Raw genomic sequence first — 13,738 nt, forward strand, 5'->3', positions numbered from 1 at the left:
GCAAATGTTTTCTGAAGTCGGATACACTTTGTCAACGAGGTGCTGCACAAACACATCACCCAATAGTAAACAAATGATGATAATAATAATAACTAGAAGCACTCGGAGAGCGCAGACCTCCACCAAGGCTGATCAGTGGCCCCCCCCCCGTGGCCCCCCCACCCCCGATCACCACCAAAATTTAATCATTTCTTCCTTATCCCATTTCCAACAAACCCTGAAAATTTCATCCAAATCTGTCCATAACTTTTTGAGTTATGTTGCACACTAACGGACAGACAAACAAACAAACAAACAAACAGACAAACAAAACAAACCCTGTCAAAAACATAACCTCCTTGGCGGAGGTAATAATAATCATCATCATCATCGTAATCATTATCATCATCATAATAATAATGGATTACATTTCTATTGCGCTTTTCAAGGCACCCAAAGCACTTTACATTATTGATCTATTATTCATTCACTCTCACATTCTCACTCTGGTAAAGGTAAACTACGTACTATAATATAAGATATAGGTTCAGTTTTACTATTGTGTGTTGCCTTTAAGTGCATAGTATGTAATTTGTGCCTCTAAAAATGGCAGCAAAACAAGTAGTAACTGCATAATATCATGAGGTAATGTGGGATCATAGGAATTTATACCATTGCCAATGAAAATCCCTGAGAGTAATCATGCTTACAGATGAGGTATAGTCTATTAAAACTTTACTTAAAGTACACATAGTAACATCTGTCCACTTTATGTTGTTTCAGAATAATGAAATAACTGTAAATAAATGTAGCAACACTAATATGACACCATTGACAATGGGGTAAAAATATGGATTTCGTTTTTTGTTTGAATTAAGCAATGGAATGTACTGGTAAAGATAAATATATGTTCATCACTCTAAATGGCCCATAGGTGTTAATGTAAGAGACTGTACATCACAGCCCTACGATGACCTGGTTAAACCCATATTCGATCAAAGCTGTGATCTACTTTGACTGGTGACATGTGCAAGGTGTACCCTCGACCCTCTCAAGGATTAAAATTGAAAGATTCAGAAAGCAAATTAATATAACTACATAAAGAAAGTGTTGTGGAGTAAAAAAGACACCACTCTAGAATGCACATCTGGGAGGTCTCTTTCTGTTCTTTACGCTGTGAAAATCAAAATATTACCAAGTGTATTTTTCTCATTTCTAGTCAAAATATGTCATTACACTTAAAATAAGACATAATCACCTAAAGAGTAACTTTTCAGTGAGATATAAGAACTTATTTTATGACAATAGATCTTGAAAATCTTATTACAAGAAACCTTACCAAGATAATTTTCACTTGTTCCATTGGCAGTTTTTTTTTGTTGTTGTTGCTTGAATTAAGAAAAAAACAACAACCTTGAATTAAGCAAAAAAAAAAAAAAATTGCCAATGGAATAAGTGAAAATTATCTTGGTAAGATTTCTTGGAATAAGATTTGCAAGATCTATTGTCTAAAAATAAGTTCTTATATCTCACTAAAAAGTTACTCTTTAGGTGATTATGTCTGATTTCAAGTGTGATGAGATATTTGGACATGAAATGAGAAAAATACATTTGGTAAGATTTTGATTTTTGCAGTGTGATCCCGCAGGCCGGATTGGACCCTTTGGCGGGCCCGTTTTGGGCCACAGGCCTTATGTTTTACACCCCTGCTCTAGACTAAAACAACATTCTCGTTCCTGATTCGCATAGTTCATTAACAACTGTCTGCGTCTGTATTAAATATCCGCGCTGTCCTTCACTGGCTGTAACACAACTCTAAGCTGAATTTATTTGCATATGGTTTTCAGCCTGTTTGTAATTCTCATTTTCTTATCTCATGCCATTTTCCTAAACATAGTTTTGTTTTTTAACCATCTGCCAATGTGACTTTTCTAACTATATTGCAAGCTGTCAGGTTTTAAAAATTGCTTGCTGTATGTGAAAAGGTCACAGAGCAGAGTCGAGACTTTTTTTTCTGCTGCCATTAGCAAATCGAGTAATTTTGCAAAGGAAACGCCGTCCTCTTTCTGTCACTACTGACTCCATCTAGAAATGCACAATCTATGTCAAACCACACACTTGCAATTTTGGGAGCGTGCCGCTTCTTTTTTTTTTTTTGTTTTTTTTTTTTTGTTTTTTACAAACACTTGATGCTGTTACTTCTATTATCGTAGCTCTTTCAAATCACAGTTGGTGTTGCATTCACAAACACCAGTGCAGGTAATCAAATCTAAATCCTTGCTGGAGAATGTGAAAACTACACAAAACACTGAATGGGCTCTTTGTGGCTATGTTTTTGGATCAATTTTCAACAACTAACAGAAGATTCTGACAGATGAATCAATGCTATTGTTGAAGTAATATCAAATAGGACATTGTGTTTCCTGACTGGAGTCTAAAAAGATTTTCTATGTGTGTATCTGTTATTTTGTATTTTTTGAGACCAGTGTTGGAAGTAACACATTATAAAAGTAATGCATTACAGTAACTGATTACTTTTTGCTGTGACGCAGTAGTGTAAGGCATTACTAATCAATTTTCAGTAATATTTTATTCCGTCCATGTTCAATAGCGCTTGCGTTACAACACACCCTTTTCCCATAATTTAATTGCTGAAATGAAAAAAAACAAAACAAAACAAAAAAATCAGCAAGACCGTGAGACCTTACGGAATAAAAAATGCAACAGGAAAGTTCTATTTCCTGTTGGTGTTCAGCCAATGGGTGAAGACGGCAGAAGACATAACATTGTCCACATGGACGTATGCTCATTACTAACCCTAACCCTGCTTTAAAGGAGTGATATTTTGCTTTTTTTAAATGGAATTATGCATTTTAAAACATTTCCCTGTGGTCTACATAAACTGTAAATGCTCTGCTTGGGTCTGAATTCTTCATTAATTCAACTCCACAGGTCCATCTTCAGCCCTATTTCTGACTAATGACACCAGAAAGGTGGTTTTGAGCGCTGGCCCTTTAAATGCACATGAGCCACTTCATGCCCCGCCCCCCCCCCCCCAGGTTGTTGGCTGTGCTGCTCTGTTCAGTTCAACCAACAACTGAACATTTTAGGTAATCAGTTCGAAGTTTGGACATATTTTCAGTTTTTAGCTTACCGGCCGATAGGCTGTAAGCTATTGTCGTCATTCGTCGTCCGGCGGTTGCATCTGTCATGCGTTATAAAACTTTCAATCGTCTTCTTCTCCCAAACTACAATTCCAATTGACTTCAAACTTGTTATACAGCTTCTTTATGCTGATGTCAACAAAAGTTAGTGAAATTATTTGGATCCGGCTCTGATTCTGGATTTGGTGCGACTTTGAAAAATTTCCCCATTATAAGAGATAGGAAGTGCCGGTAAGCTACAGGGCCATTGGTCCTATTTTTCCTACAACCGCTGCTGCTGATAAACAATTATGTCATACTCAGAGAAATGTTCATTGGAAGTCTTGACCTTACATGTGCAAATGTCGTGATGTAACTAGTTATAGGCGTAACAAATTAAGCAGGAATTGAAACGGGTTGTAGAAATCAAGGTTATAATAGTTTTGGATTTTTAATTATAGTTTAGTTTTAATTAGTTTTGACTTTTTTTTCTCTTATTCAGCTAGTTTTAATTAGTTTTTAGAGCAGGTTTGTTAGTTTTTATTAGTTATCGTTTTTTTCTGAATGCTTAGTTTTAGTTTAGTTTAGTTTAGTTTAGTTTAGTTTTAGTATTAGTTTTAGTTATTTCATATATTTTATCTTCCTCATCATCCTATTCAAAGAAATTAGTGAGGTGTGGATATGTGTTACCCTGGACACTTTATTTGGGGGTCGGGTTAGGGCGGCTCATGGACTGAGCAGAGACACAATGTACCGTACAATGTATAAATTCCCTATAGCAGGTTGAGGTGGGGTGCAATCCATACACAACGTCACTTACGTGAAACAATGCGAAGATGTGCAAAGCATGAGAGGAGATGCACAAAGCAGCCAGCAGTTAAAGCAGATAGAAACATATATAAACCAGCTAACCAGCAGTTAAAGCAGATAGAAACATACAGTATATAAACCAGCTAACCAGCAGTTAAAGCAGATAGGAACATATTATAAACCAGCTAACCAGCAGTTAAAGCAGATAGAAACATATATAAACCAGCTAACCAGCAGTTCAAGCAGATAGAAACATATATAAACCAGCTAACCAGCAGTTAAAGCAGATAGGAACATATTATAAACCAGCTAACCAGCAGTTAAAGCAGACAGAAACATATATAAACCACTTATAAACATATATAACCCAGTTCATCATCAGTAAACTACACCTTAGCAGATCTCTCATCTCTTAATCATCTCCAGTTCCATTATTAGCCAACTTTGCTTCAGTTCAGTTCAGCTAGCTGTAGCTAGTAACATCAAACGTTTTTTAACATTATAACAGGTTCCATACCTCTGTAATTGGATTAGTTTTCATCCTCCTCTTTTCTCCTCTTCTAAACTGTGCAGTTCAGGGCTTGGAAGGCCTTTTCATGGTGATAAACTCTCCAGTTTTAACCTGGATGCTAGTTCAACACTGACTGTCCTTTAGCTCAGCTCTGTCTGTCACTCACGCGCACACACACGGTACGCCAAAAAAAACCAAAAAAACCCCGACCCATGTATCACTACAGTAAACCCCAGACAGGACTGTGCTGCTGTGTCCCAGCTTTAGTCTGTATGTTCCAGGTACAGTGGGGACCAGAAGACGACTGGAAACCACAAATGACCAGACATGACAGACTGTGAAGTGTCGTATGGTGTCACCAGCTCAAACTGCTGAAGTGAAATAAATTAATTTCATATCAATCCGACATTGACAGAGACGAAAACGAAGGGAATTGTATCCATAATTTTTATACGTTTTAGTTAGTTTTGTAAGCTCACAATACAGTTTCAGTTAGTTATCGTTTTTTTCTTTTAATTAGAGTTTTTATTTATTTCAGTTAACGAAAATGTTTTTTCAATTTTAGTTTTCGTCATTTCGTTCGTTTTCGTTAACGATAATAACCTTGGTAGAAATCCACTCAATTTTTGCTTAAATGAATATAAAGATAGCTTTGCAGCACCTGGAGGGTTCAAATTCAAACTGTATGAACTATTAGGGTCCAAATACACAAATAAATGAACCAAAGACTAATAAAAGTGGGTTTAGCAAAATAGACCCCTTTAAGAAGCTAGTCAACATGATCCCTGTGATCAGCAACGACATGGTAAGCTAACGTTTCTATGACTAGATAGAATTCTTTATCAATTGCAGATTTATGTACTGCATCCTCGGTGCCACGCCCCCTGTTTGAACATACTCATACAACATCTACTGCGCATGCACCATTTATGATGAGAGTCTGTATGTAACTCATAAGTAATACAGGAGTCGTGTAACGCATTACAATTCTGTGACAGTAATATTGTAAGGTAAGGAATTACTTTTAAATAACAGTAACAAGTAATCTGTAATGGATTACAGTTTGGAAGTAACTTGGACAACACTGTTTGAGACTAAGAATCCAGATGAGATAATGTGTGTTTACTCGGCGTAGAGAAATTCTCCAAGGTGGTTCAGAGGTTGGAGGCCTCTTTGTCATCACTTCTGATAATAATATTCACATTCATGTATATGTACGCAGCAGAATATTTGTGTGTATGTATCAACACCACACACACACACACACACACACACACACACACACACACACACACACACACACACACACACACTACATCCCGAAGCCATGTCTTATCTCCAGACCACAGCAGCAGACTGACTCTGTCAGCTTACCAAAAAAAAAAAAAAACCTTTAATGTTTTATTCCCAAGCGAGCGAGAACAGCTTGATTTATAACAGTCTCACCCCACTGATGAAGGTGTACCCATTGGACTTTTCAGTTTCTCAGCAGATTAAGAGGATGTGATCTTTTTCCTTTTTGTCCCACTGTGCACAATAGGCCGTTGCTTAAATGAAAGAAAATTCAATCAAGTAGAGTTTTATCAGAGTAAGTGTGACAAATAGAATTTTTTGCCCGTGGCTCCTGAAGGTGCTCTGTAAAAGTCGCGTAACTGGTTGTATTCCCATTGAAACAGGTTGGAGAAACTACACTTTAGTTTAAGAGTCTTGTAAAAGTTTTATCATCCCTACCACAGGGATGCAGTTCTTCCCTGATCAGACAAACAAACATTCAAATAAACTTCACAGACACAGAAATATGGAAAATCAAATGGCCACGAAGGCTGTTTAAAGCAGAAGAGTCTATAGTTTTCTTATAATGTGTAGGTTTCATGTTCTCTCTGCTAAATGATACCATGCTATTGTCTCAAAAAGTGGAACACTCCTTCTTTACATTTCAAAAAGACTGCAGTGTGAGAAATATAGCAGCATACACGGTTAAGAAGATATGCATCCCAGGGGTTTCCAACAAAAAAAAAAAAAAAAAAAGAGGAGGAGGATCTTGCCATCACTTCTGTGAACTTCTCTCCACTTTGTAACTGTGCATAAATCTAATGATACTTTAGGTTTGGGATTCTGTTCTCCTTTTCTAACTTCAGGTTATTTTCGGTCCTGTCCAGTAAAATAGGAATGTTCTGATTAAGTAGACGCCTCATATTCGCTATCTCTTTGTGAGGAAATGTTAAATACTATAATAAAAAAACAAAAAAACCCCCAAACAAACAGGAAATAGTAACAGGGCATCACTAGGTGTGCACAAAATAGAAGGGGTTAATGTTTTGATGCAACTATCTGCACAAAAGTGACTTAAAGATACTTTTTATGAAATGCATACCCTCTTATAATCTTACACTGTTCTTAAATGCTCATTTTCATTTTTCTAAACTTCAGTTTTTAGTTTAACTCCAGTTAGTAGAGTACTTTTATCACTGGTTTTAGTTTGAATAATTTTCTTTTCAGACACATTCCTCTTTTTATTCCTATTTATACACATCATTAATCACCTTTGATCAGGTTAATGATTACAGACTGAGTCCCAGTTACACTTAATCTATCCAGAATAAATCACATTGTCACAAGTCCTTCATGAGAAGGGGTAGAATTATTTTATTCCATCTTGATGTGCAACAGTGTATAATAAACCTACTTACAATTTTATTTGTTCTCCACAGTTCATTTCTTCAAAAAATAGGGCCAAGGGTGCTATTGTCCAATGGCATATTTAAAGACATTAATTGGCATTCGTTTGACCTTTCAAGGTCACTCAAGGTCAAAGGTCATGGCACCAAATGAAAGCCCATATGTGACCTCCTATCTTTCAAGTTATAGCACTTTGAAATACAGTATGTCACCAAAATATGGCGTTTATTTCAAAAATTCATAAAAAATTCAAAAATCAGTATTTCCCAATTCTTTGAGCAAACTTGGTAGACCTTACCCCAGAGATGTTCCACAACAAATATCAAATTATTCTGACTAACGTTTTGGAGAAGAAGACTCTTGAAAAATTGTTTACGGACAACGTTCAGACGCCAACTAATATCAATAGTCTGGGATGCCGATAAAGGGGGGTAAACATGACAAATTCATGGGCCCCAGCTCTTGTGGGGGGCCCATAGAGCAGTGGAGGGGGTCCAGGGGATACAGGATAGAAGTTGTGAATATTTTGTTTAAGATCCGCTGTATAAGAGAGGCACAGAAGTCAGGAGTTGGACGTTGAAAGTATGTTAAGTTTCAGTTTTGTTTTCATGCTAGCAGAAGTGACATTATGTATAGACTGCCCCCCCCCCCCCCCCCCCCCCCCCGAGTGATCGACAAGATACTGAATTTTATGAAAGGGTCCACAATGTGTACCTTTCATGGGGCCCACAATAGGTAGTGGTGCCCCTGCCAATAGTCCATCAGACCTAAAAATGCTCTTAACTCAGCAGTAAAATTGAAAAGACCTAAAAACTTGAATACAACTTTGTTCTAATGGCTTTGCTTATCCATTTTGTCTAAAAATATGCCAGAAAAAATTAAGAGATTTTATACTATATACTTTTATTTTCAACCAAAGAGAATACAGTTGGAACTAATCCTTGTAATGTAACCTCCAACATTTTGCTTAGTAATCGTAAATGCATTTATTTTGGCGTTAAACGTAGTATTTATTCCCCAGCACAGATAATATTAAATAGTTGCTCTTGATGTAAAATCCACTGCCGACCAATTCAGACAAGAAATCTGACAATTACGACTGTTAATCCAAGCAGAGCATTTACTCTCCATCTCTGCGACAGACTGACGGAGACAGAATCCAGTTACATCGCGCTCAGAGAGTTTATTTTGGGCCCTGACAGAGTCGATCTGCGCTGTGTTTCTGCTTGGGGAAGACTTTTTTTTTTAACACCTCCTTTCAAGTGGCTTACCCAGGTGCTCTGCTGACACGGTTCATTTCCCTGATGAAAGAGGGTGGGGTGGGAGGACTCTCTGCCTTTCATGTGACATGTTCAGAGCTTGTAATGCTGGCAATAACAGGAAAATATCTCTGTAATTATGATTAAACAACACTTTGTGCTGGAAGGGGGAAAGTTGTCGAAGTCCCTCGTTGTTTTGTGTTGTCAGGTTGGGAAAATAATCAGTATGAAGTCAGAGCAGGAGAGTTTGTTCTCCACCCACCTTATGATGTGGAAGATGGCGGATATCAGGAGCTCATTGTAGATAGCTACGGCCATGTAGCGCGGCTCGTGGAACGCCGAGGGCACGGTGCGGACGGCATAGCATAGGTACACGCCCCACAGCAGGAACAGGAACTCCGCTGAGCAACAGGGGAAAAAGGTGGGTTAGGACACTGTAACGGAAAGACTGGTGGAACTATTTTAGTAAATCAGTGCAGTTCAAAGTCATTTTTAGTTATGGGGTTCCAAATATCTCTCTCTCTCTCTCAGGAAAAAATGACTGAAGTGACTCCTACAGCCCAGATCCTATCAGTGTGTGACTCAGAATAATTTAGATCAGGGGTGTCAAACATAAGGCCCGGGGGCCAAATCCGGCCCGCCAAAGGGTTCAATCCAGCCCATGGGATGAATTTGTGAAATACAAAAATTACACTAAAAATATTAAAAATTCAAATCAAATTCAAATCGTTAATCCTAGCCTACAAAATTCTCAGTGGGTCTGCTCCTACCTACTTAGGTGCACTGATAAAAACTTATGTTGCCCCACGACCACTCTGCTCATCTGGGGAACGTTGTCTGGTGGTCCCCAGACCTTGTACAAGACAATCCAGGCTCTTTTCATGGGTCGTTCCACGTTGGTGGAACGTTCTACTGAGCACTACGAGAACAGAGGCATCCCTGCCTATCTTCAAGAAGCTCCTGAAGACCCAGCTCTTCAGAGAGCACTTCCTGTCCTAGCACTGTCAGACATTCCATTTTAAATATTTTAATAAGGTTTTTCCCAGGATTATCACAGATTTTCCCAGGATTATCTCTGGACCTGCTGCGGTGGTCCTGCCTTCATCATCATCACTCACTTAACCACAATTGCCTCCATGTGTCTTCCCCTACTCCCCTCTTCTCCCCCTCTCCCCCAGTCTCTATCTCTATCGCTCTCTCTTTTTTTCTCTTTCTTTACCCTCTCTCTTTAACCCCAACTGGTCAAGGCAGACGTCCATCCTCCAGGAGTCTGGGTCTGCTCCAGGTTTCTGCTGTTAAAGGGAAGTTTTTCCTCGCCACTGTCACCAGTCACAAGTGTTTGCTCCTGGAGGATTCTGTTGGGTTTCTGTAAATTGGCTTAGAGTCTGGTTTTGACCAACTCTATATAAAGTGTCATGAGAGAACTTTTTTGTTGTGATCTGGTGCTATATAAATAAAATTTGATCGATTGAGTGATTTGATTGGTTTTCCCCTGTAAGTCGCTTTGGAAAAAAGCATCTGCCAAATGCATAAACAAATATTAACAATCAAGGATGTTAAAATAATTTTAGGTCAGTTAATTCTAAAGTGGATCAGAACAGTAAAATACTATCATAATAAACTATAAATAATGAAAACTGCAAATTTGTCTCTTTGTTTTAGTGTGAAAATTTTTAAATTATACAAAAATGCTCACATTTACAGACAAGTCTTTTAAAAAAAAATGTGAATATCTGAAATGTCTTAAGAGAAGTATGAGGAATTTTAATAATATTCTCCCTGTTATTTAATGTTTTGTGTATTTATAGATCCACTGTGATCTCTAAGTTGTGATTCACATGTATAAATGATAAACTAAGGCGTAATATTGTTAACATTGCACTTATTTTACTAAAGAATTTTCGGGTTGTTCATATTTGTTCATGTTATGTTCAAGTACAATTTGTAGATGTAAACATTTTAATTACAGAATTTTAAGTGTATTTTTGTGTGTATTGTAGGATATGTAAGGATATTTAAATGTATTTTTGCATGTATTGTAGAATTTTTGAGCATAATTAAGTATATTTTTGCATGTATTGTAGAATATGTATGCATTTTTAAGTGTATTTTTGCGTGTATTGTAGGATATTCAAGCTTATTTAAGTGTATTTTTGCATGTATTGTAGGATTTTTGAGCATAATTAAGTGTATTTTTCCATGTATTGTAGGATATTTAAGCATATTTAAATGTATTTTTGCGTGTATTGTAGGATTTTTGAGCATAATTAAGTGTATTTTTGTGTGTATTGTAGGATATTTAAGCACATTTAAGTATATTTTTTTATTTTACAGAATTTACTTTTTTCACTTGAAAATTCTTGTCCTATTGTTTATATTACTTTACTGGTCCGGCCCACTTTATATCATATTATGCTGGATGTGGTCCCTGAACTAAAATGAGTTTGACACCCCTGATCTAGATTCTTAAAATGTTCTGAGCTTCCCATCATTACTACATTCTGATAGTCTTATATTGCTCAGTTCTGATTTTCTGCTTCCACATATCTTTCAGTAATACAAATCCAAAATATGGGATATAATAGTAAAACCCTGACTGGGATATTTTTACTGCACAGTGAACCCATGGTAAGATTTTTAATGCACAACTGTGGGTTAAAATGAAGCATTTCCACTGTGTGTTTTAGTGATTTTATTGAAAGAAATGCTCTGAAAACCTGTAACTTCTGCTTTTTTCTAAACTGTGACAGTCCTGGATGTGTCTCAGTTCAGGACTGTGACTGGTTTGAGCTGGAACCTGACATTAGCCACATTTTAAAAAGACATCCTCTGCATGATACTGATTTTTTCACACACTAACGTTGATATATTATGTTTTAAAGACATCTGGTAATTACCATTTTGCTTTTTTGCCAAAAAAGAAAATGTCCTAAAATCCTTCCAGTTCATATAATCACAAATACGTTTTCAACCCTTCAAGATCCAACTATGACTAAGTTCTTTAAACAAGTGTAGTGGTCAAAGTTGTCATAGAGATGTGGTCTACATTATATTATTATTATAAGTAAATAATTGATTTTGAAGAAAATTGAAGAGATTTTGACATCACTAATTTCTGGTGACCCCAGACATTCAAAACTAAGAGTTTTTTTTTTTTTGCTAAAATACTTTTTTTTTTTTTTATCATGTGATAGTTTGCTATACTATGTTGCAAATAAACGTTAATTTTAGATGACATTTAGTCTATATAATGTATAATATACATACATATACTCTGTTTGGTCCGGTTTTCTGACTGTGACTGTGTCTGGGCAGGTTGAATTGTAATAACGTATGTGGTCACATGATCGGGTCAATCAAGATATACCCTCTCAGATATTATATCCTGCATTTTTTTTAAACTTGATTTTTTTTTTTAGGAAAAGTGTGCAGTGTTTTAATTATAATGAAATATATATTGAATCATTAAACAGTTTTTTTAGTAGTTATTTATTATTAGTCATTTTTATTTTTATCAATTACTAGAAATTTCAGGTGACCCCATTTGAATTCCAGGCGACCACATGTGCGGTCGCAACCCCAAGGTTGAAAAACACTGCCTTAGAAATAAAACAGATTGCAAGAAAACATGAAAAACTTTTACATATACTTGAAAACAAAATATGACCTCATTTGCATATTGGAAAAGGAGTGAGAGGAAGTATGACTTTAATCATTTTATGTTCTGTGGTCTTTTTATTTGCATTATTTTCTATTCTCATGAGCAGAATGGGAGAGGGTTTGTTAACAGCCTCTTTTTGTGCATCTGTTTATATTTTTTAGTCCTTGTATTTTGTTGTTGTGCAAAAAGACAGTTTTTTTTGTCCTACATTTTATCATTTTTCAATAAAACACATTAGACTAAAAAATGGAGGTAAAAATGCATGTTAATACCAAATGTGAACAGAGCCACAGTGATTCTGATTCATCCACACAATAGCAGCAGAGGAAATTCAGGACAGGGAGAATGAAATGGCACAGAAAGGAAAGATTCCTTTTTTCTATTCTTGCACAATTGCTGAAATTGCTTACTCCACCTTTAAGACAAACTCATAATGTCAATTTTTGCTGTTTCCCCTTTTAGCACCGTTCCCTCTATGTGTGTGTAATGACTGCTGTTGACCTCTTGTTACCTCAACAAGGTTTTATTGTGATTTACACAGAAAACACATTTAAACTTTTCAACTTATTTGAGAATACGTTGAAGAGATAGCTCATTACCATCTAAATTGCCATTGTAATGAATGGAATAAAAAGCACAGTGGCTGGAAAGAATCAATAGTAATTATTTTGGAAAGTGATGAAAAGGATTCCTTTAGGCAGGTGGCATTTTGGAGGTATGAAATTGTGTTTCCAAGGAATCTAATACATCTTGTATGTTTACAGCTTTCAGGCACAGACTAACAGGATGATAATAGACTATTGCCAAGGGAAAAAAACAACATATTTTCAGCTTAGTAACACTGAATATAGATTCTGTTTGAGGGCCTTTTTCTGATACATTCTACAGGGTGTATAAAATTTTTTTTATACATTTAAAAAAAAAAAAAAACTATCCCCAGTTCCACATTTGGTAATTTTTGGAATTTTATTTTATGGATGTCAGTAGGTAGGATTGGTGGATATTGGTCCAAATTTACAGACCCAGGTTTTCATGCATGAGTGAGCAGGGGCAAATTGCGCAATCAAAGTTAAAACTGGTTTGTGCAAAGTAGCGGTGGAATTTAAATCCAATCAAAGGTCATGGGAGGGGACAATGGGCATCCATCCTGTTTTCCACAAAATTGCCAGGTTACAGCATTAACACTTTGGCCACCATGTCAGTTTCATTTCTTTCCCCATGGCAGCTGTTCCTGCCTTTCAAAGTTAATTCAACTTGTTTAGGCCTGAAAATGTCACTGAGGACAGGACAAGGTAGGGTTAGGGTTTGGTGTTAATGCTCCAATCAAAGGTCATGGGAGGGGACAATGAACATCCATCTTGTTTTCCACAAAATTGCCAGATTACAGCTTTAACACCTAACCCTAACCCTAACTTGTCCTGTCCTCAGTGACATTTTCAGGCCTAAACAAGTTGAATTAACTTTGAAAGGCAGGAACAGCTGCCATGGGGAAAGAAATGAAATTGACATGGTGACCAAAGTGTTAATGCTATAACCTGGCAATTTTGTGGAAAACAAGATGGATGCCCATTGTCCCCTCCCATGACCTTTGATTGGATTTAAATTCCACCGCTACTTCGCACAAACCAGTTTTAACTTGGATTGCGCAATTTGCCCCTGCTCACTCATGCATGAAAACCTGGGTCTGTAAATGTGG

The 13,738-nt window shown here is 36.7% G+C and overlaps 1 protein-coding gene across 1 annotated transcript in view; it reads right to left on the reverse strand.

The window, feature by feature from the left end:
* Positions 1-13,738, reverse strand: part of LOC115437408 (probable G-protein coupled receptor 158) — a 97,258-nt gene that overhangs the window by 22,015 nt on the left and 61,505 nt on the right. Inside the window, exon 7 of the mRNA XM_030160633.1 lies at positions 8,644-8,782. Coding sequence (XP_030016493.1) covers positions 8,644-8,782 — 139 coding nt within the window. The remainder of the gene's footprint in view (positions 1-8,643; positions 8,783-13,738) is intronic.

The sequence above is a fragment of the Sphaeramia orbicularis genome, chromosome 17 (assembly GCF_902148855.1).
Source record: "Sphaeramia orbicularis chromosome 17, fSphaOr1.1, whole genome shotgun sequence".
In the NCBI taxonomy this organism is placed as follows: Eukaryota; Metazoa; Chordata; class Actinopteri; order Kurtiformes; family Apogonidae; genus Sphaeramia; species Sphaeramia orbicularis.